The sequence below is a fragment of the Capra hircus genome, chromosome 17 (assembly GCF_001704415.2).
Source record: "Capra hircus breed San Clemente chromosome 17, ASM170441v1, whole genome shotgun sequence".
Classification (NCBI taxonomy): domain Eukaryota; kingdom Metazoa; phylum Chordata; class Mammalia; order Artiodactyla; family Bovidae; genus Capra; species Capra hircus.
In genome coordinates, this window is record NC_030824.1 from 18,255,260 (window position 1) to 18,277,882 (window position 22,623).

Sequence of the window (22,623 nt, forward strand, 5' to 3'; positions counted from 1 at the left end):
ACATAGAACAACTCAACACAAGTGTGTCTTTAATACGTAACTGAATAAATCAAGAAATAGCAATCAATTGAGAAACTAGTGCTTTTCTGGAGCTTTTGACAGAGAGGCAGTACAATGGATAGTGGCGGTCTGAGTGATCAAGATTAGCTTCACCACATTACTTCCCTGCTGTGTCTCAAGCATTTCCTCTAAAAATGAAGCTAAGGATCCCTACTTAATATGGTGATTGTGACAATCGGATAGTAATGCACAAAGAACCTCAACATGAATTGTCTGTGGGACATGCTATAGAGATAACTGTTAGCTATCTTTGGTCATAGGAGAACGCAATGCAATGTTTAAGGGGGTAGTTAAACAACTGTGTGTATGATTTAGGGAATGGTCAAGTCTTTAGTTGGACTGGCCTCTCAACAACCACTTCTTTTTTTTTTGGCTGTGCCTTGTGGCATGTGAGATCTTAGTTCCCCAACCAGGGTTCGAATGTGTGTTCCCTGAAGTGGAAGCTAACCCCTGGACCATCAGGGAAGTCCCAACAACCACTTCTTGAATGCTGACAAGTCCCCTTGACTTCTCCATGCTGCTTAAGTTTCCTCAGGTTATATATATAATGTGAAGAAGACATTTACCTAACAGAAATGTTGAGTATGATAATGTATGTAAAAACACTATGTAAAACTATGGTAAAAGATCAGTTTTATTATGGACTTTGACTCAGACAAAAAAGCCAAAAGGATTAAACATTTTATTCAATTTCTAGCATGTTCTATGAGGGCCTTGAAAATAATTTTTCCCTTTTCATATAATTTCCCTTCTCTTTACTGTTTATAGAACACTAAATTTGGATACTCAAAAGTTACCAAAATGAAAACTAAACCTGGAAGGGTTATATTTTGCACCCTCTGCTGGCCTCTGAGGAGAATAACATTACCTAAGAGTAATTCAAGATCATCTATATGTTTATTTTCATGGACCTGACTGTAAAGATGTCATGGCATTCCACATAAAGACAAAAACATAGTTTCAGCTCTATATTATGTATCGGACAATTAAACACAATTTGTGTATGCCTACTTTTTGTTTGTAACAATTATCATAGGATTCAAATCTAGAAAATTGTTTTTGTACAAAGGCTAGCTGCCCACCATTTATTTTTTCAAAATAATTACTTTAAAAGATTCTGCTGTTTCTATTGATATATTTAAGGCTGAAATCCACTGAAAATACCCAAACTTGTAACGTTTTAATTTCCTTTGCTACCACTAATATTTGCAACCACATAATTTACTACCAAACTTACAAGGTTGTATATACTAACTGTGAATCATTTTTTTATATTCAAAGTCTTAGATTATGTATATGAAAACTAATTTATTAAACCTTTGTACACAAAGATGAACATACCTGTATAGCAAGCTTATATGAAGAATGAAGTTACAAAAAAGTAAAAGTGTTATTAAAACGGATGCATGTAAATCATTTACAAAAATACCCCAAATGGTATAAAGCTGCTCGTCCCTGATTTTTCTCATTTGGTTGTTAAGAGTTGAAATATGAATTTTAAATGGTTAAATTTTTTCTTTTTAAAAAGTGATATATTAAACTTACGTACAGGATAATTAGCAAAATGTAAAAAGGGAAAACGATGTACAAAAGACAGATTAAAAACCATCACTCCTGACAGACATTCACAATCCAAAAATAGTATAAACCTTAACAAACTATCTCTAAACCGGCTCCTACTTACCTCCCCCCAAGTTTTTATCAGTGAGAATAAAATATAGTAAACCTGCAAGCTCAGTCTTTCTGTTCTTTAAAAGAGGCCTGACCTTAGACCACAATTAAGCCTTGGATAGATTTGTTTTCTTTCACGTGGGAGGGACAAATAGGAAAACAATTTTACCTGTCCATTTAGTCCTAATTACCAGAACACAGGTGTAATTAAATAGCACTGGGTGCTATGTCAAGCAGTCATTCAGAAGTCTTCTTGTTCTTTTGCTGGTTTCGAGGTGAATTCTTTAACAAGTTTCTTATCCTGAGGTACATTCCAGTAGATTCCGCCATGTTCTCGAATTCAAACGGCGTTATTCCGGTTGCAAACTTGCTCATGTCGGGGATAGCACTGTGGGCCTTCGTGGCTGCTGCAGGACTGCAGTCCGCATGAAGGAGCTGCTGGCTGCTCCCTCCATTCCTGACCTCACTGTTTGACTCGACCCTGCCGTGGTCAAGAGCACCTTTAGGGTCTACCTGAGTGGACTCTTCCTTTTCCTTCTGGCCAAGCAAAGCAGTCTCAGAACCTGGGCTCGAGGCTTGCTCCTCTTCCGATTTCTTTGCAGCAGTGCCAGGTACCTCGGCCTCCCCTGGCACCTGCTTTTCGGATGTTTTTCCCTCTGGGACAGGGAGGTCAGGTTCGTTTGGACAAGGTGAAGAGGCCACCGAATTCCCGGTTAAAGGTGTGTCTACAGGAATATCCGAATCACTGTTGACGCTCTCGGCCTGCTCCAGGGCCGCCCATATCTGCCTCTGCTGTTCTTCTAGTTCCTCCAGAGTCAGCGCGTCCTCGTCCATAGTCACGGATGCCGTTCTCGTCCGAGGTGAGTCACTGGGAGTCAGCGGCGGGGTGCCCTTGGGGAGCGGAGGAGTGAAGATGGGCGGAGGGGTGCCCCGGGGGAGCGGGGGAGGCGTGCCAGGGGGCAGCGGGGGCTGAAACTGAAAAGCTTCGCTGTTTGGGGACCCATGCGGGACCTCGGCATCTGAAATGAGGATGTTGAGATACTGAGTTGTCATACAGCACTTGATTTTACTAGCATCTATTATTTGAACTCAGGTGAATCCAGAGGTTTGATTGCAAAATAACAGGCTCAAGAGAGGAAAACTGGATCCTCAGATACCCGCTGTGTAAGGTGTACTCAGTGGTGTCCGACTCTTTGCAAGCCTATGGACTGTAGCCCACCAGGCTCTTCTGTCCATGGAATTCTCCAGCCAAGAATACTGGAGTGGGTCGCCATTTCCTTCGCCAGGGGATCTTCTCGACCCAGGAATCAAACCTGCATCTCCTGCATTGGCAGGCAGATTCTTTACCACTGAGCCCCCTGGGAAGCATACCATCATCATTGCTTAATGGCCTCAGTCCACCTGAAAAGAACATCTGCAGCAGGAGAAGTCAGGATCCCTGGTGCCAGGAACTCTAACCGAGGGTAAGACAGTAGGAAATCTGGCTGGAAATGAGGCTGCCTAGACCCTTGAGTGGGCAGATGTGGAAGAAGCAGCGGAGGAGACAACTGGGAAACTCCCTGGCTTATTTCCCAGTTCTGTACCCCAGTCTAGATTGTTCAACTGAACTGTGGGTTCATGTGGTCAACTGGTCATCACTATCTGGGTGTCTCACAGACACAAGGGATCTGACCTGTACAAAACAAGCAATCTTTTCCTGGAACTCAGACTCTTCCCCCGTTTGTTAACTCGTTCACTGGCACCACCAGTAGTATCTCGTTTAAGTCTCCAAAACCAAAACCTAGTCACCAGAGTCCTCCTCCTTTCCTTCCGCCCACACCTGGTCCTTGGCTCTCTGGGGTCCACCCTTTCCCACAGCCTGTCACAGCTGCTACATTATTTTGGGACCATTACTGTTGGTCAGGAATATCAGACTTGTTCCTGCCTCTCGACTCGTCTTCCTTATACTCATCCTCAAACAATTAGTCTTTCTAAAACACAAATCTGGTCCTACTAACCTTTCCATCTCATTAGAAACCCTTTAGTGCCTTGCCATGATCTAGAAGTTCAATCTCCTCTGTACCAGATGAGGCTCTCACAACCAAACACTTGCCTATTTTGACTACGTCATTTCTTATAGCCCAGTCTGTACTCCAACTATCACACTGTTGGTGGACAAACATGCCATGATGCTTCATGCTTCTGTATTTGCATTTCTCACTTTCTCAAATGCCCTAACCCTACTCATCTCACCCTGGTCACATCCCTCAGGACCATCACAACCCTGCTTGACCACAGGTTCCATAGTAAACCCAGAGGATTCAGACAGCAAAAGACTAGGGGAGTACAGAGGGCAAGGCCTTTGTTCCCTTCCCTTGGCTTTCTGAAAGGATGGACTTTCCTCACAGTCTCTTTCCTGGGGGGAGACTGGATTTCGTGAATTTATACACTTGGGAAGAATAGCTGAGAAAGCCTGACTCAGTCCCGCCCTTCCTCCTCTTGGGAATGAGCTGCCAAAGGGGAATATTTTCCACTGTGTGTCTCAAAGCACTGCCCATCTGGGGGCCAGTCCAGATCCAGGGCCGCTGGGACTGGGTGCGAAGATTTGTCTAAAGAGCCCGGTTGGCGGGCCCATCTGGCTCTCACACCAAGCTCTAAGCCTTCCAACTCAGCTCTGACCGGCAACAGTGGGGGTGCTCTGATACCCAAGGATAAAAGGGAAGATTTACTCTTGAGTTACTGCTCATTAAGAGCTTCCTCTTTCTTAGGGAACTCAGCAGCATACAAACTCGTCCTACTTTCTCAATGAAAGCAGAACCACGGGGCGGAACCTACCCGAGTCCAGTTCCATGTCGGCGGGTGAGGCTGCTGCGCTGTCTTCCTTCTTCTGCTTCTTTGGACTACTGGGGCTGGACTGAGACGAAGACCTTTTGCTGCTAGGCTTCATGCTTGGCTAACGGAGAACCAAACCAAACACAAGTGAGTTGGGGGAGACCAAGCATTACACTCCATCCCTCCATTTAAACATGATACAGAGGACCAATCCAGGTAACTGAAGAATGTAGTTACCTTTTTCCTTTGGATTCATCAGAAAACACAGAGCGCTTTATATACAAACAAAAAAAGGCAACAAGATGCCTATGAGTTACAAAACCCCATGGATGAAAGCTATACATTTTTCTAAACCACACTCTGAAAATCTATTTACCGCTTGGAAATTAGAAGTTAGGTAATTGGCAAACACGTCCTTCTGCTGACACGCCTGCATTGGTATTGACCCAAATATCCTCCATTCCTATCAATGAAAAGAGAAGGGAAAAAGAAGTGTGTATTTGGAAAATGTCATGCTCTGAAGCCTGCTTACAGTAGGTGAAGTGGTGATATCAAATTACATTCCTGCTTCATATGTGACTTTTCCTTTCTGCAGGGGCTGAGGGGTAAAAATAATAGTGCGCTGAAAGGGGAAAAAAACCCCCAACTCTGCCCGTACAACAGGCAGGACAGGATACTAAAAGAATTCTTGACAAAACCACTTGGGCCAAAAAGGCTCTGCCTACTACTGAGAAGTTACAGGCAGTGACAACAGCCTCTCAGCAGCATGGCTGGTCCCCACGCCCCTCCTGACACTAGCCAGTACTGCCCATAGGCTGTTCCTTGCCCCTTTCTCCTAACTTGCTCACTCATGCTGTTTTCTACCTTCTGTCTTTTCAAACTGAGTAGTAATTACTCCTTTCTCTCTTATTGCCAGTAACACATTCAACAGCGGCTCCCAACAGGAATCACTTTGGGCTCCTGTGAAACCAACAGACTCTAGGGACGAAGTTAAGTCTAAGGAGAGGGGGTGCTCAGGAATGCGCACTTCTAATGCGCACCCCAAGGGGATTCTGATGTAGGCTGGGACTTGGACCCAATTTGCAGAGGCACTGATAGTTTGTACACCCAATTTAACCAGCCCTTTACTAATTACATACATCTTCAGATCTGTTCACCAGACTCTTAAGTTCAGACCTTTGGCTGCTTCTCTACTGCGTAGTCCCTAAGAATAGCTAGAATGAATTTTTTTTTAAAGTCATTTACTTATTTGGCTGCACTGGGTCTTAGTTGCAGCATGTGGGATCTAGTTCCCTGAGCAGGGACTGAACCCAGGCCTCCTGCATTGGGAGCTCAGAGTCTTTGCCACTGGACCATGAAGGAAGTCCCTAGAATGCCTTTTTATTAAAATGTCACCACCACCATCACCACTACTACAGTTAGTTGTTGAATCCTGAAACATAAGATAAAAGTTGGAAAAGATTAAGTATAGCAAACCTTTCTTGTATCGGAGAAATTTTACTTTGTGGGGGGAAAAGAAGGAAAAGTAGGAAAAAGTTATAGTACACGTAGATTGATTACAGGTAGAAAAGTACTTCCCAAGCAATTCTGTAAAACTTACAACACTGCTTCAAACCACCCCATGTTGTTAAAACAGAAATAATAATCTTTTAATTTTAGGATAGCGTCAGATTTACAGAATCTAATCATTCTATTTTAGTTCCTTAGGGCATAAAGTCAGAAAAAACTGGGTTTTCTTTTTGACGAATTCAAGATTTCATTTAACATTCTAGTCAACACAAAGGAAATTAAAAAGTTAAACTCATAAGTAACACATTTTGTTGTCATCGTTCAGTTGGTAAGTCATGTCTGACTCTTGACCCCGTGGACTGTAGCACGCCAGGCTCCTCTGTCTCCACTATCTCCCAGAGTTTGCTCAAATTCATGTCACATTTACTATTTTTTTCTGGCCACACTGCATGGCTTATGGGAGCTTAGTTTCCCAACCCAGGATTGAGCTTCCACCCTCAGCACTGAAAGTGTAGAGTCCTAACCACTGGACAGCGGGGGAATTCTCAAACTTTACTTCTTTATGAGACAGTAATTGCTACATAACGTAACATTTTGACAGTCTACACAAATAATTTAATATCCCAGAAGAATATAAAACCAATACACTTACATCTGGAATTCCTCTGGGAGTAGATATGTTAAAACCTGGATAGTTTACCAATTTCGAGAGATCGTAAGTGACACTTTTATTTTGCTGAACTTCTCCAGCTTCTGTCTCTCCATCAGCACCATCTATCACGGATCATCAAAAAGGTTAGTATTGCTAAGTGCCCATATAAATCCCTCTCTGGACCAAAAGCAGACCTGGAAAGTGCTTGTATTTATGGCCACAAAATTATTCTGAGAATGGCTTTCATTATTTGTCTGAACCATTAGATTAGAATTTTTAAACAACACGGACATACCATTTTGATAAAAACATAAATATTGAAAAACTTGGAAAGTTTAGTTCTTCCATGAATTCCTTAAAAGTCTATTTTGCACTGATTTTATGATTTGTCTAATGCTCTATTCCAGTTCTTTTATTTAAGAGACATTTATATAATGGTTACTATATATGAAAAATGTTTTCTTCTCAGATAGTACTTTAAACAGTTTGTAAGTTTATAAGTATTCACTCACTTATTCTTCACAACAACCCTAAGAAGTACTTACTACTAATACCACTTTACAGATGACAGCAATCCTTGAAGGATGGTTGAGAACTACTTCATTCTTTTAGAAAAGTACTAAGTAAAGCGAACATTTATGTTGCTAATCCCATGTCTATATACCTAAGGCAACCAAATGGTTGATGAGAAGTTTTTCTTTATAGAAGTTTTCAGGATAATAAGCCAAGAAGTAATGAAAGAATGAAAATACAACCACTGTGCCATCCCCAATAATTAGATACTGGCAACGTTCACCGATGACTGGTTTAACCACCAATTCACAGGAAACAGAGGGACAGAGAGAAACATACTAAAAGGAAACCATGGGGATGATCAGCAAAATCTCAAAAAACCCAAAAGGACAAAATTCAGAGCTTTGTTAAAAACAAGAAAGGGAACTTACAGATTAAAAGACATTTAAGAGACTCTCAATTATCTACAATCATGTGTCCAAAGAATCCCTAGGTGAACAAATAAATTTAAGGAGACCAGTGGGGGGACTCTGGTAGTCAGTGGCTAAGACTGCATTTTCAATGCAGGGGACCCAGGTTCCATTCTTGGTCAGGGAACTAGATCCCACATGCCACAAGAAGATCAAAGATCCTATGTACTGCAACTAGGACTAGGTGCAGCCAGATAAATTTTGTTTTTTTTAGAGAGAACAGCAGACTTGCAAGCACCTACAGAAAGTGGCATGAGTAATGATAATTTGAATGTCAGCATGACTTGGGGATATAAAATATTAAAAGGACTGTGCTAAATATACTTTTTGGTACTACGTGAGAAGGGGGGCTTGGTAAATGTTTTGTTTTTATTTTAATGACCTAAGTAATATCTAGAAACACTTTCTTTTCTAATTTAGAGCATTAGAGATAATACTAAAATCTTAAGAGCAATCCTGTTTTCCCTCTCAGGGATAACCACTGTTGAGTTTGCTGTATATTGGTTAAGACTTAAACTTATTTACTATCTACCAGATGTCAGGCACTGTGCTACACGATAAACAAACACGTATGAACTGTGACAGGGCATGAAGAAAACACACAGGGTGCAGTGACAGAGACTGGCAGGACACGGAGGTGAACATGGGAGACCAGTGTTCAAATCAGGCGGTCAGGGAAGGCCTCTGTGACTCTAAACCCTAAAATCTAGATGGTTCTTTTCAAAAATATCTTTTACAAACATAACTCCTCATAGAAAATATACAGCATGGTTTCATCCATGTGGGATTTTTGTTTTTTAAGATCAACGGTACTGGTAGCAGCAGTGTTAGCACTGTCGTGTCTGACTCTTTGTGACCCCACGGACTGTAGCCTCCCAGGCTGCTCTGTCCCTGGGATTCTCCAGGCAAGAATATTAGAGTGGGTTGCCATTCCTTTCTCTCGGGGATATTTCCAAGACAGGAATCAAAGCCGGGTCTCTCTCACTGAAGGCAGACTTTTTACCATCTGAGCCACCAGGAAGATCAACAGTATCATAATAAGTAAGCTATCCAGAAATTTATCTTTTAAACTCAGTATTGCATAAGAATCTTGCCATGGGAGCTCCATGGATTTACTCCATTTATTAAATTCTACAAGGATTCTACCCCCTAGATCTACCACGGTTTACTTAGCCATTCTCCCTTACGGCCTTAATGTTGTCTTAAAATATATATATATATATATATATATTCTTAAAAGTAATTTATTTTGGCTGCGCCAGGTCTTAGTTGTGGCATGTGGGATCTAGCTCCCCAACCAGGGCTTGAACCGGAGTCCCCAGCATTGGTAGCGGAGTCTTAGCCACTGGACCACCAGGGAAGATCCCTTAATGTTGTTTTTTATTTTTTCACTACCATATTCAATGCTAAAAAGTATTTTCATATACAGACATTTCCTGGGGCACATGTGTGAATATTTTTCTAGATACCTAAGAGAAGTTTTAGATTACATTAATAAGAAGGTTTATTTATTCTAACTTTTATAGATCTCCTGGAAGAGACAGGTCATATTTCTGTTACTATTACTGAGAAAGGCAAGAGTTTATGAGGTCTAGCTGGAGAGCTACTACCTTGCTAGGTAGTCACTGAGCAAGTCCAGATAATTATTTGGTAACTCTCAATGAAGTTTTAGTTCCTTCCTTATAAAACAAAGGAAAATCATGATATTTTTTAGTCAACTCAGTACACATTAAACAAGACAGCCATTCCCATTCTATTTTATTGTTATTCTTTAATTTAAAAAAACAGAAAAGAGACAGAACCCTTAAGTTGACTTATCTAACTGAACATACTATACCTTTCCCATCATAGAGCGCAAGCCCTGAGTTCTCCAGTTCGGCCTCTTTGAGCCACCCTGGTGGGTATCCTAGCTGGCGCATTCGATATATAAAAGGTGGAAGACTCTTGTCCGTCACACCCAGTGCGTCCTGGAGTTCCTCACTGAGTAAAAATAAAAGAGGAGGAAAAAAATACTGTATTCTTGCTTGGATGAAGACACATACTGTTCTAGTATTTTAAACACATCCACGTCCTTACAGCACAGACTTGTGGACACGGCGGGGGTGGGGAAGAGGATGGGGCAAACGGAGACAGCAGCATGGAGACATATACATCACCATATGCAAAACAGACAAGACAACGGGAATCTGCTGCACGACTCACGGAACTCAAACCGGGGCTCTGTAACAACCTAGAGGGTGGAATGGGATGGGAGGTTCAGGAGGGAGGGGACACATGTATACTTGGGGCTGGTTCATGTTGATGTATGGCAGAAAACAACACAATATTGTAAAGCAATTATCCTTCAATTAAAAATAAATAAAAAAAACCCAAACCACATCCATGTCTCATATTACACAGCATGTGGCACAGCAGTGCCATCAATCACAATACAGTTAAGTCCCCTACATACGAACCTTCAAGGAGCAAACTTTCAAAGACGTGAGTGCCTCTGTATGCTAGCTGTTGTAGTGTTAACTACTGTCCTTTTCAAGGAACTGTACTACAAGATTAAAATTGTTTATTTTTTGTGTTAGTTTTTTTATGTATTATTTGTGTGAAAAATATTAGAAACCTATTAAGCTATATACGCCCAGCTGTGTTAGCTGGATACCTAGGCTAACTTTGTTGGACTAATGAACAAACTGGACTTATGAACGTGCTTCTGGAAAAGAACTCCTTTATATGTAGGGGACTTACTGTAGATATTTTTTGAATTAATCGATGTACCTTTTATATAGAGACTTGTGGGAGAACACTTATTTCCTGATTATTACCCTAAAGATACACAGAACTTGTTCCAAAAGGTGGGGACATAGAAATGACATTCTAAGGTAAAATGACACAGGTACCTTATAACTCCTGGCTTAAATCTTCCAAATCTCTCTTCTACTTCTTCTGCATGGTATCGCTGCTGAAAATTCTGATTGTTTGTCTCACCACAGGCATCCATATACTCTTTTCTCTTTTCACTTATTCGAGCAGCATTTCGAGGCTAAATCGTAATGTGTTTAGAAAGAATGGTATCAAACAGTGTAGAAATATTTCAGAAATTAAATAAACATAAGCACTTTTCCTAGGTCAAGCACACAGATTATTTCAGTTTTACTGCATAAGGAGCAAATATAAGAGAGACTGGATAGTTTAGAAAAATAAGCAAGGAAGAGAGGCAGTCCTTCCGTTTCTTATTACCTTGCTACTATCACAAAGTTTTTAAAATAAACTGTCTAAACATGAATTCTCATCATGTTTTATTCATCTCAAATAGAGAGCACTGTAATAAATTATTATTTTTTAAAATAATGTCTTAAAACTTATGGACAAATTTGGAAAGATTTAAAGATTAAGGACTACAGGAAAGTAAGACAGGAAGTTTCTTTATATCGCACAATGCTATAGATGCATTGAAAATATTAGAAAGCTCTGGTTCAAAGATTTTTTTTTTATATGAGAAAAATTTACCATTGGGCAATCTTTCATTTGATGCTCTTCAGAACCACAATTGAAACAGTGAGGCTTTGGCCTATTTGGTCAAAAAACAAAGATTTTCACAATGTAAATAGAAATATCAAAGCAAATCAATAAAATTCTGTGTGACAGCAACGTGTATCAGAACAAGAAAGCACGCAGATCACCAATTACTAACATCTGCAGAAATGACCTCACTTGCACCTCCTGTCCTAATGAGTTACGCAAATATTACTTTTGATCAAGTCTTTTAACCAAGAGCCCTTATGTTCCCGACTGATCTGTTACCTCTGAATTTTGTCAGTGGCTGATAACAGAAGGATTTGAGGCAAACAGATTATCATATTTTCTTTTAGGAAACTTGGAAAGGGGTAGATGGTTATAAGACAGCAATCAAAGACAGCAGTAATTAATCCTTTCCACCCACCCAGGCACATCAGGCCTGAACCAATGAGTTGCAATATGAGTGACTTAGAGATTTACTCTATGTCTATGTACTGAAATTCTGGTTTAATCTGTTTATTTATAGTAAGCCAGTAATATTAACTTTTCAAGCTATAAGAGTTTATGGTTTTGGTTAATAAAGAAGAAGAAAAAAACAAAAGCAACTCCCCACACAAACCTTTTTGCCTTTACTTGTATTTCTTGCCCTTCTAGAGAAACAATGTGGCTGAAGACTTGCTGGTACCTTTAGTGAGTTTTATTAAGGAATAGTTATCATAGTCTGCACAATTTGGTTTTTTTTTAAAGGTGAACTTAATGGCAAGATGCATAAAGATCTTCATTCACTATGTAGGATACTTGGGTATTTCCCATCCTTCCGTAAGCTGAGGGTTTTCATTTAGTAGCGGTTGCCCCAATTTATCAAGGCAAAAATTAGTAAAATACAGGACACTTCCTACAACCTGCAGAAAACAAGTCAAAAAATATTGCTATTTAAGCAGAAAAAAAAAAAAAGATGACATTAGATACTGTAAGACTATGATTAATTGTTTTTACCAACTTATTTCTGGATGATGAAATTACTAGAAATAATAATCAACTCCCTAGTGAAGGAGTCACATCCTGATGTGTCAGTAAAATCTCCATCACTGAATTCCCTCACATTGCCTAGATCATGGAGTTTTTCCTGTTGGATCGCTACTGTCAGGGGCACTCCCTCCAGACTTACAGAGCAAAAATTTGTCAACAATTCTTCTATTTCCCATTTCTTTGCTTCCTTTTGTAGCAAGATCCTCAGAAAGCTGTCTTTATTTCTATATTCATCGTTTCCATTTCCTTGTCTCCCAATAGGAGAAAAATTCCATACAAATTTGGAAAAATTTCATACAGAAAAGTTGAAACACCACGCGCCCTCATCTGGATTCAACGATGGTTAACTGACATTTCTGTGTGCACATCGCTCTCTCCACACAAAAACATACTTTTTACTGAGCCATTTTTAAAAAGTAAGTTGCCACCACTCTCACCTTGGTCTAAGCTATTATTTGCTCCTGCTGGAGACTAACAACTTCCTACCTGAGTTCCAGCTTCCACATATAACCAGCTACCACACTGCACCATTCACAACATGGCACCCCTAATACTTCAGTATGAGCCTCCTAAGAATAAGAACATTCTCCTACAAATCATGGTACCACTGTCACACTTGAGAAAACTAGTAACACTTTATATCATCTATATCCTGTCTGTGCTGGGAGGATGAAGAACCCACAGATCTTACTGAGAAGATTTATAAGACATGGACACAACTCTGCATATGTGATAAAGGCTAATATCTCCAAAGGTATTACTCGAGATCACCCTATAGAGTGCCAAGTGGCAAGACCAGGACCAGTGAGTACAAGAAGCACATTTCAGCTCAACCTTTAGAGAATGCAAATTTCTATCAGAGATGTGAGAAATGAAGAAGTATGTCTCTCTTTTTCTTTTTTAAGGGAATTCCACGTTACTGAGAAGAGTCAAAAAAAAAAAAAAGACCAGGATGCTAGCTATCAGGGCGCTTTAAAGAAAGATCCCTGACCTTGAACTAGATAACTTCGTCTCCCTTCTAAACAATAAGGTTCTTGGATTTAAGGTGGCACCTGCCTAGGATCTTGCATACTTATTAGTCTAAACTGTGGTATGTCAATGGCACACAATACTCCATGAACATGAAAACTGGTCTTCCTTTAATGGAATCCAGGATTCCATCATCTTCTTTAAAAACTTCTTTAAAAGTTGCAAAATCACACATGACACTGCACTGACACTTCTGAATTTTGCATAGGCATCAAAAGGCCTACATACAGGCTCATCTCTGTTAAAAATCTTCTGTTTTTCACTCACTATATGAGTCTTTCAAATATTTAACATTCCCAAGTTGCCACTTGTTATACTAGTTATCCCTCTCGGATTCACCCATCTATAAGTTCCACAAGCATGCTTTCTATATTTTCATCCAAGTTCTTGAAAATGATGAGTGGGGAGAGGATGAGGAATAGGTGGAATAAAGAGAATTTTTAGGGCAGTGAAACTGCGCTATATGAAGCAGTAGATACATATGGTAGATGCGTAATGGTAGATGCGTATGACTGTACAAATCCATAGACCGTACAGCGCCAGAAGCGAACCCTAACATAAACCATGGACTCTGGGTGATAATGATGTGTCACTGTAGAGTCATCAGTTGTAACAAATGTACCATCTGGTGGGAGATGTTGACAGAGGGGGAGGTTATAAATGTGTGGGGGCAGGGGATGTGTGGCAAATCTCTGTGTGTTTCACTCAATTTCTCTGTGAACTTGAGAAAAATATAAAATCTATTTAAAAAAGAAAAGAAAAGAGAATGAACAGATAGGATAGTCAGGAGAAAAAGTCCTCTGAGGTGTATCCATTGTACCCCTAGGTCACAATGAAATAGTTCTTAAAAAGCAAACTATAATATTTAGAAGGCTGAAGTCGACACTTGTTTAGAACAAATTTAATGAAAGAATGTGTGATCATTAGATGACACGTGACTACATCAGTTTACCATTTAAAGGCTCCCAATGGACAGAGGATAGGAAATACATCTGCAGAATTCAAAACTAAAGCGTCCAAACTTACACTAAAAGCTTCCTTATTATTAACGGCACTGGATTCTTCTACTTTATGGTCCTCTTCTAGCATAACACTGGATGGCTAACACAAAGAAAAATACAAGTTACAAAAGCTAAACAATTTTTAACAACTTTAAATTTCATAATTGAATGTGAACACATTCACTTTATTTTCTAATGCATACCATTAAGATATATATAAGTTTGAATTCATTGCTGTGATAATTAGGGGGAGTGAGAAGTTAAGCTAGGTAAGAAAGTTTATGAAAGCTATTTTCAAAGTGAGGAAGTTAAAAAAGATATAAAAGATAGTATCTTCTGAAGCATTAGCTTACACAATGACTTTTATGTTAATAAATATTAATTATGGAACTTCCAACATTTAAACTGACAAGACAGGCTTTATCTTCAAATCAGATAATCAAAAATTTAAATATATAAACTTGACATTGCTGGTCGATACTGATACTCAAGGCACAAAATTCTGAAGTGTTTCTTGAATCAAAAATTAAATAACATTCAGTACGGTTTTTATTGGTAAATGTATCCTGTTCCTTGAATCTTTAAAAAAAATTATATATAATAGATGAAAACTAAAGGTGACAAAAATTTAGTAAATTAGAATACTCCATTCTCCAACCTCTGAGGATAAACAGCTAAAGATCCTTATTTGAGAGCCTCTACTTACCTTAACTTTTAATTTAAAAAAAAAAAAAAAAAAAAAAAAGCCCAGAAATCATAATCCTGATATTCTTGAGATAAATTTATGCCCTAATATTCACACAGTGGAATCTCTCAGATTCCTTTGGGCATGCTACTGATTTTTAAAACAACTAGAGGGGGGGAAAAGGATGACATATGAACTTCTTCATTTTAGGGAAAAAAAAAACCACAAGAAAATCCATTTTTTATAGTCCCCACAAAAAGAGATGTTTTTCCCTGGCCTAAAATTAATTTTCTGCCCCAAACCATGTGTCCAAGTTAGGGAAAGGCTTTGAGTGTAGCCAGGTGTGAATATTATCCCTAAGAAAAGCAATCACAATCCAAAAGAAAAAAGCCCCATGGCTGCATTGATCAGATTGTGGAGAAGGAAGCCAGGTTGCAGGATGGAAAGTGAACAGACAATCTCAACAACCATTTTGGTTTTGATTCAAGAGGATCCCCGGAGCCGCCTAATAATTGGCAGTAAAACGCAAAACCTACTAATCTTAAAGTCTCTTAAGTTTGAAATACCTGGGGCAAAAGATTAAAGGAAGTCTTTTCCACATCATTTTTCTGCTGTTCCTCAAATCTTTTTACTAAATTTGATACAAATTCCTCTATTTCTTGATGATATTGCCTGCATAAGAGGACAAAATGGTCAGAACCCAGACAGAGTAAAACACTGACTTGACTGAAGTCATGCATTTTTAGAAGATGGCATGTGTTATTTTGTTTTTCAGAGTTTATATCAAATCACTGACTCTATGTAACAGTCTAATCTATTCTTTAGGGAAAAAAAAAACAAAACCCATCTTTGCCAAGTTAACAAAATGATGATGATTATCTAACACAGTGCCTGGCATATAACAGCTGGCAGATACTTACACAAAGACTACATGGACTTATAAATTTTACAAACTTAATTTGTAAATATATAACACATGAAAATGGTTCAAAATTCAAAAGAAGAAAAAGAGTTAGTTACATGACAAAGAGCCCCTTTCCTACCCTGTCTCACAGCCACTTATTTCTGCAACACACACACAATCAATGCATTCAGCTCTTCCACAGCCTCTTCCCACAGACTCTTTCTGCACACACAAGACAACACTTATGTAAATATGACACTGCAGGAAAAAAAAAAAAAGACCAAAATGCAACGCAAGAAAAATGACCGAGGTCTATGTTTTCCAGCTCTCCAGGTGAAGAACCATGTGCATCAAATACTCCTCAGTACTCAGTTCAGAAGGGGCCAAAAGAGCCAAATTCCTCTTCGTGGACTTGATGATTTGTCAGGTCTCTTTAGCCCTGACATTCTAAGATTTCTGCAGACACAACCCCAGGGGAGTGGTGCAGACATTAAGACTGTCAGGAGGGACTTCCCTGGGGGTCCAGTGATTGAGACTCAGCGCTCTCAATGCAGGGGATGCACGTTCGATCCCTGTTTGGGGAACTGAGATCCTACATGCCGTGCAGCGTGGCCAAAAATTTTTAAATTAAAAAAAAAAGGTCTGCCAGGAGCTTGAGTTAGAAGCTGACTCTAATGGTGACAGTAGCCCTGGAGTCCCATGTGCCCAGCACCATGCCACCAGCTGTACCACTCCACACAGCCTCAGGTTCCACTTCTGTGAGATAAAGTAGCCAATGGATCTGCCATGCAGGTTAACACCTCAATATGCTCCCTTTATCTTGCACAGCGTCTAAGATAACAACATGTGATGCAGGAGGGGGCAAGCAACCATCTGAAATGTCCATGACCATGCTTCAAGCAAGGCATGGGCCAAGGCCTCAAACCATTTCAGAACATTCTAGCAAGCATCATAGGAAAGCACTGAGTCATCCTAGACCCAAGAATACTGAAAACTAGCAAAGATCTAGTTCTGCTATTCAAAAAAAAAAAAAATCACGTGGTAAGTTTTGACCATAGTCAACAGGGAAAACTCAGCTCCCTGATTTTGGTAGCGAAATGGTGGTAGCAGTGCCTTTTATCAGTGGCTGTCTATTGGGCTACTGGGGCTTCCCTGGTGACTCAGTGGTAAAGAATCCACCCGCTAATGCAGGAGCTGCAGGTTCAATCCCTGGGTAGGGAAGATCCCCTGGAGAAGGAAATAGCAACCCACTCCAGTATTCTTGCCTGGAAGAAATCCCATGGACTGAGGAACATAGTGGGCTACAGTCGATGGGGCTGCAAAGAGTTAGACACCGATTAGTAACTAAACAACAACACTGGGCTCTTACAAGTGCTCATTTAGTTACCTAAAAGGTAGTTACTATTAGTGTCCTGTTTTCCAGTAAGGAAACTGATATGCAGAGAGGGTCAGTGACCTCTGCAGGTTCACATATGTAGAAAGCAGAGGTAGTCAGATTCAAATTCAGGTTTATATGACTGCAAAGTCCTGGCTCTTATCATGATTCCATAAATTTTAAGTAAAAGAATACAGATGGTATAAATACAGATGAAAACAGCATATTTATATAAACATTGTATCATAAACACATTAGCTCATAATATTTAGGAAAGAAAAAATTACTTACTTTGAAATAACATTGTTCATAAATAGAATCTGTAATAAAGGTCCATCTAACTTAGTATTGTTCACCAATATTCCACTAGAACAGAAGTTAAAACATATTCTTAGAAGACATTAAAGTAAAACTTGCATATGTATATATAAACACTGAACCTTTATCATTTCTAAGTACCAAAGATCATATAATATTTTACAAATAAGATCAAGAACCACCGGGAACTCCGGTTTTCACCAATTTTACATACTTGAACAATTTTATACAGATTATCTTTTACTTTACATATATATTTTAAATATTCCATAAAAAATTAAAAGCTGCAGTTCAGTTTTTAACCAAAAAGTTTCTTTACCTAATGGCTGTTTATTTATAAATTGAGGAGAGGGAGGAACTGAGTAAACCAGCAGGTTACAAAGAATATAATTCTGAAAGAATCAGAATAAATTTGGCTTGGAAATATATAGGAAATGGAAACACTTTATAAATAAATGGGTAGACTCTTTTTGGAGGGCAGAGCACACTGCACTATACATCTCGGATCCAAAATTTTAAAGTAAAGATGTAAAATTACACTATTTCTGGATGTGACTTTCAAAAACTGGAAAAAATAGAACTAGACTGCAGCCTTGAAATCTGCTATATATTCCTTCAGTAACCTGCAAGCAGCTGTATCTGATTTCTCCACCCCTTCCTCAAATCCTTGTACAGCATGTGAAATCAATCAATCTGTATGTGGAACTGCTCACATCAAGTAGAGAAATAAAATTAAAATATGAAGACATCCAGAAACTTGTTTCAATTTGCACAAACTTCAGTTAAAAAAAAAAAAAAACACACATTGTGGGCTTCCCTGGTGGCTCGGTGGTGAAGAATCCGCCTGCTAATGCAGGAGGCACGGGTTCGATCCCTGGTCCAGGAAGATCCTACATGCCATAGAGCAACTAATCCCACGCACCACAACTATTGAGCCTGTGCTCTACAGCCCAGGAACTGCAACTTCTGAGCCCTTGTGCCACAACTACTGAAAGCCAAGCGCCCTGGAACCCGTGCTCCACAAGGGAAGCCACCGCAATGAGAAGCCCACACACCACAACTAGAGTAGCCCACACAGCAACAAAGACCCAGCACAGCCAAAAATAAATAAATAAATAAAACTATCCAACAAAACAAAACACCCTGTTTTTAAAAATCACATGCAATTGTGTGGCTCTTGATTGGAGTTCAGTTTGAGCAATCAGCAATAAAGACATTCAGTTGGGGAAATCTGAATATGGTTGAGAATGTTATTAAGGAAATCATGTATTAAGTGTGATCATGGTGTTGTGGTAATACATGAAAGTTTTTAGAGAAAAGAATACATGCTGAAATATTTGGGGTAAAATATGTATATGGAATTAGAAGAAGGTGATATGTCAAAATATTGTTAAATCTAAGTGATAAAAATGAGTATTAATTATACTATTCTTTCCACTTTCTGTACATTTAAAATTTTCATCATATAAAGAAGAAACAACAACAAAAACCAACTCACAATGTTTACGGGCTAAAAGAAAGAGACACTTTAATATGCAAGTTCCAAAAATAAGGGTTAAATCAAGACAAATTTGGTACAAATTTTATCTAAATTTTTTTCTTCCTTGGTTTTCTATAGAAAGTTCTGTCAGTCTCACAATGTGGAAAACCCTAATTCTAAATAAATGAATAAATATATGATTACTCCTTTTTCAGGATACTAATGCTTCCTTCTTATAAATTGGCAAAGCCTATAATGCTACAATCGTTTGAACTCAGGTGATTGTAACCCACTTATAAAATAAATATTTAATGTTCAAATGATCGACTCTATTACAAAGCATGCGCCTGTCTAAATAAAAAATCTCTACATGTATAAAAATTATGATTTTTTTTTAGGAATCCTACTCACATTCAATACATTTACTACCTAACCAGAAACAACTGTAGATCCACAGAGTGTGCTCACATAGATAGGAAGGAAGGTAGGGCATAGAGAAATTATTCTTTAGACATATTCTGAAATATGTTTAAATTCTAAAATTTTAGTCACCAATGTAGCAGGTTATTTCAGCTGGTACCAGGGACAAAAAAATTCCACGTGAAACTGCATCATGGCACCCCGAAGTATGAAAGCCTTAACATACCACTCTGTGTAATAAATCTGTTTTAACAAATATTTTAGATTTAGTGACTACTAAATAAATGCACACTAAGAAATATCAGGGCCTTCCTGATGGCTCCATGGTAAAGAACCCACCTACCAATGAAGGAGACATGGTTTGCTCCCTCATTCGGGAAGATCCCACTTGTTGTGGAGCAACTAAGCCTGTGCGATTCAACTATTGAGCCTGTACCCTAGAGTCCAGGAACCGTAACTACTGAGCCCAACTGCCACAGCTACTGAAGCCTGAGCCCTAGACGCTGTGCTCGGCAAGAGAAGCCACAGCAAGGAGAAGCCTGCACACTGCAACTGGAGAGTGTCCCTGCTCGCTGCAACTAGGGAGAAGGCAATGGCACCCCACTCCGGTACTCTTGCCTGGAAAATCCCATGGGCTGAGGAGCCTGGTGGGCTGTAGTCCATGGGGTCGCTAACAGTTGGAAAAGACTGAGCGACTTCACTTTCGCTTTTCACTTGCATGCATTGGAGAAGGAAATGGCAACCCACTCCAGTGTTCTTGCCTGGAGAATCCCAGGGACGGGGGAGCCTGGTGGGCTGCCGTCTATGGGGTCGCACAGAGTTGGACACGACTGAAGTGACTTGGCGGCAGCAGCAGCAGCTGCAACTAGAGCAAAGCTTGTGCAGCAATGAAGATCCAGCATAGCCAACAAATAAATAAAATTACATAAAAAAGGAAATATCAACATGTAATTATCTATTAAAATTAGGTGCCTGAAAGCAAATTTACTCACTGTACTTTTTTCAAAAGCAACTCCTTTCTCTTCTTCTAAAATTTACCTTGCATTGTTTCTATTTACAGACACATTTTAATTGTGTAAATAAATCTTCAACTATATCAATACTGTAATTTGAATTGTAACTTCCCAGAAATGTTCACTGAATAGAAACAACGTGAATAGGTTGATAACTTGCCTGAAGATAACTTGTTCTGAAGATTAAGTAAAAAATTTCTGGTGTTTCACACATATTTTCACCCAGTCAGTTTCAAAGTTTAATGCAGTTATGAGAATTCAAATTTTACCCTCACAAATTAAAGGATCATTACTCTGCTTTCTTCAGAGTACATGGAACAAATAGAAGCGATACAAAAGTCCCAAATACTTTTTTAAAAAAACAAACAAAAAACCTGTGATTAAATATTAATATCAGGACAAAATAAAAAGTACATTACAGTGCAAATTCAAGATCTCATACCTTGGTCGAGTCAAAATATTCAATTTTCTTTTAAGTTCTTGATGTTATTACTTGTTAAGGAGTATCGCCCTCATTAAACAGAAATAAGATCATAAAATTCAACTACTAACCTCACTTTTGATGTCAATGTTATAAACATATGTTACAAAAGTTAAAAGATAAATGTTTTGAGGAGGACACACTTACTGACCTTTTCTGCTGCAGGACTCGTACCTGGATCTAAAAAACTAAAATACATACCCTTCCAACATGGTATTTCTAAGACAGGGTCATGTAATTCAAAAGAGACTAACAGACTGAAACCAAAAATGCTATTCGGACAACGGTGTACCGTCAGAAGTTAAACAGCCACTTAAGAAAACGTTCCAGGTCAAAAGCATCGTGATAACTCAATAAGGTAAACGCAGCATAACAAACTGTTAAGAAATGAAAAATCTAGGATGGAATCTATGAATGTTCACCGCCAAATCCTTTCAACTTTTCTGTCTTTAGAAATTTTCCACAATAAAATGTCCAGGAAAAAGGCATTATGAAAAAAATGGCTTCGAAAACCTTACACTAGAAAAAAGTTTCTGAACCAAAATTGTAAGCTAAGTAAAAATAAACAAAAAATTTTAAAATAAGTTAACCCCCACCCGCAAACACCCAGTAAGAATATATTAGCACATTTTGCTAGAAAGCCTGTGGACACGTAACTATCAAACGGAAACGTAATGCACATTCCACACGGAAGCTGATTCAAAGTGGAAGAACTTTCAAATGAATCCCCAATGGTCATCAGGCAATGAACCATTTCTCTGTGCATGCCTCGGCTCCTTAGGAACGAACCCCAACTCCGCAGAATAGGACCACTAACTTTGGCCCCGCCTTAAAGACACATCTGCGCCCAGGTCAAAGTAGCCGGTATCGCCTAATACACCACACAGCGTGTCTGCATCAACTTTACATTGGTTCCGAAAAAGGAGACCGGGTAATGACTCAAAAGACGGGAAGAGACGTGGTGAACAGTCTATAACTGAACAGTTCAAACAGTCCGGAATAGCGCTAAAATCCCGCCCAAGACTCGCGGACGGGAGAAGCGAATGAGGTCCAGGAGACGAATCCCACAAGGAGAGAGGTCTGCGCCGAGGCCTCGAGGACAGCTTACGCAACCTGAACCCTAGATTCTCAGGCTGAATTCTGGCCCTTGTGGAATTTCCGCCTGCGCCCTCCCGGCACGGGCCCCACCACAAGCCCCGGTGACAGGGCCCAGCGAACGGGAAGGATATTCTCGGCGCGGAGCTGCTCGATGGTTTCCTCGCACTGCCGAAGCCGTTCCCGCAGCTCCGCGTCGCCAGTCCCATTCTCGTCCTCCTCGTCGCCATCGTCGTCCTTGAAGCGGGTATGAACGGGCTTCGGAGTCGACTCCTCGGGGTGGTCAAACGCCTCGAACAGCTCTAAGTCGCCAAAATCCACCTCCGCCGCCATTTTGGACTGTGGGAAAGATACGAGAAGAGGCGGAGCTGGCCACCAGGCCGGAGGCGAAGGTTTTGTTGGGCGGAACCGCTCTCTACTGCCCCCAACGCGCTAAGCCACCCAAGCAGCGTTTCCTCCAAACGTAGGCCGCCGAAGTTGCACAAGGGGCGGGCCAGTCCTGTGAGACTACAACTCCCAGAATGCAGTGGCGTCTTCTTTACCCACTTCTGAAATTGCTTGGGACCATGGCATTCTGGGATATGTGGTTTCTAGGCG

At 39.8% G+C, this 22,623-nt stretch overlaps 1 protein-coding gene across 2 annotated transcripts; it reads right to left on the reverse strand.

Moving 5' to 3' along the window:
• On the reverse strand, window positions 68-22,511 carry ZCCHC8 (zinc finger CCHC-type containing 8). 2 transcript variants are annotated; one of them, XM_018061321.1, is made up of 14 exons: window positions 22,161-22,511; window positions 20,893-20,935; window positions 17,511-17,585; window positions 15,507-15,612; window positions 14,281-14,355; window positions 11,995-12,098; window positions 11,816-11,881; window positions 11,188-11,248; window positions 10,578-10,720; window positions 9,524-9,666; window positions 6,704-6,825; window positions 4,919-5,005; window positions 4,546-4,663; window positions 68-2,750 (listed from the first exon to the last, which is right to left on the reverse strand). In XM_018061321.1, the coding sequence occupies exons 1-14, from the start codon at window positions 22,357-22,359 to the stop codon at window positions 1,969-1,971; spliced, it is 2,124 nt and encodes a 707-aa protein (XP_017916810.1). In that variant the 5' UTR covers window positions 22,360-22,511; the 3' UTR covers window positions 68-1,968. The 2 variants fall into 2 exon arrangements, with proteins under 2 accessions (XP_017916810.1, XP_017916811.1); XM_018061322.1 differs by lacking the exon at window positions 4,919-5,005.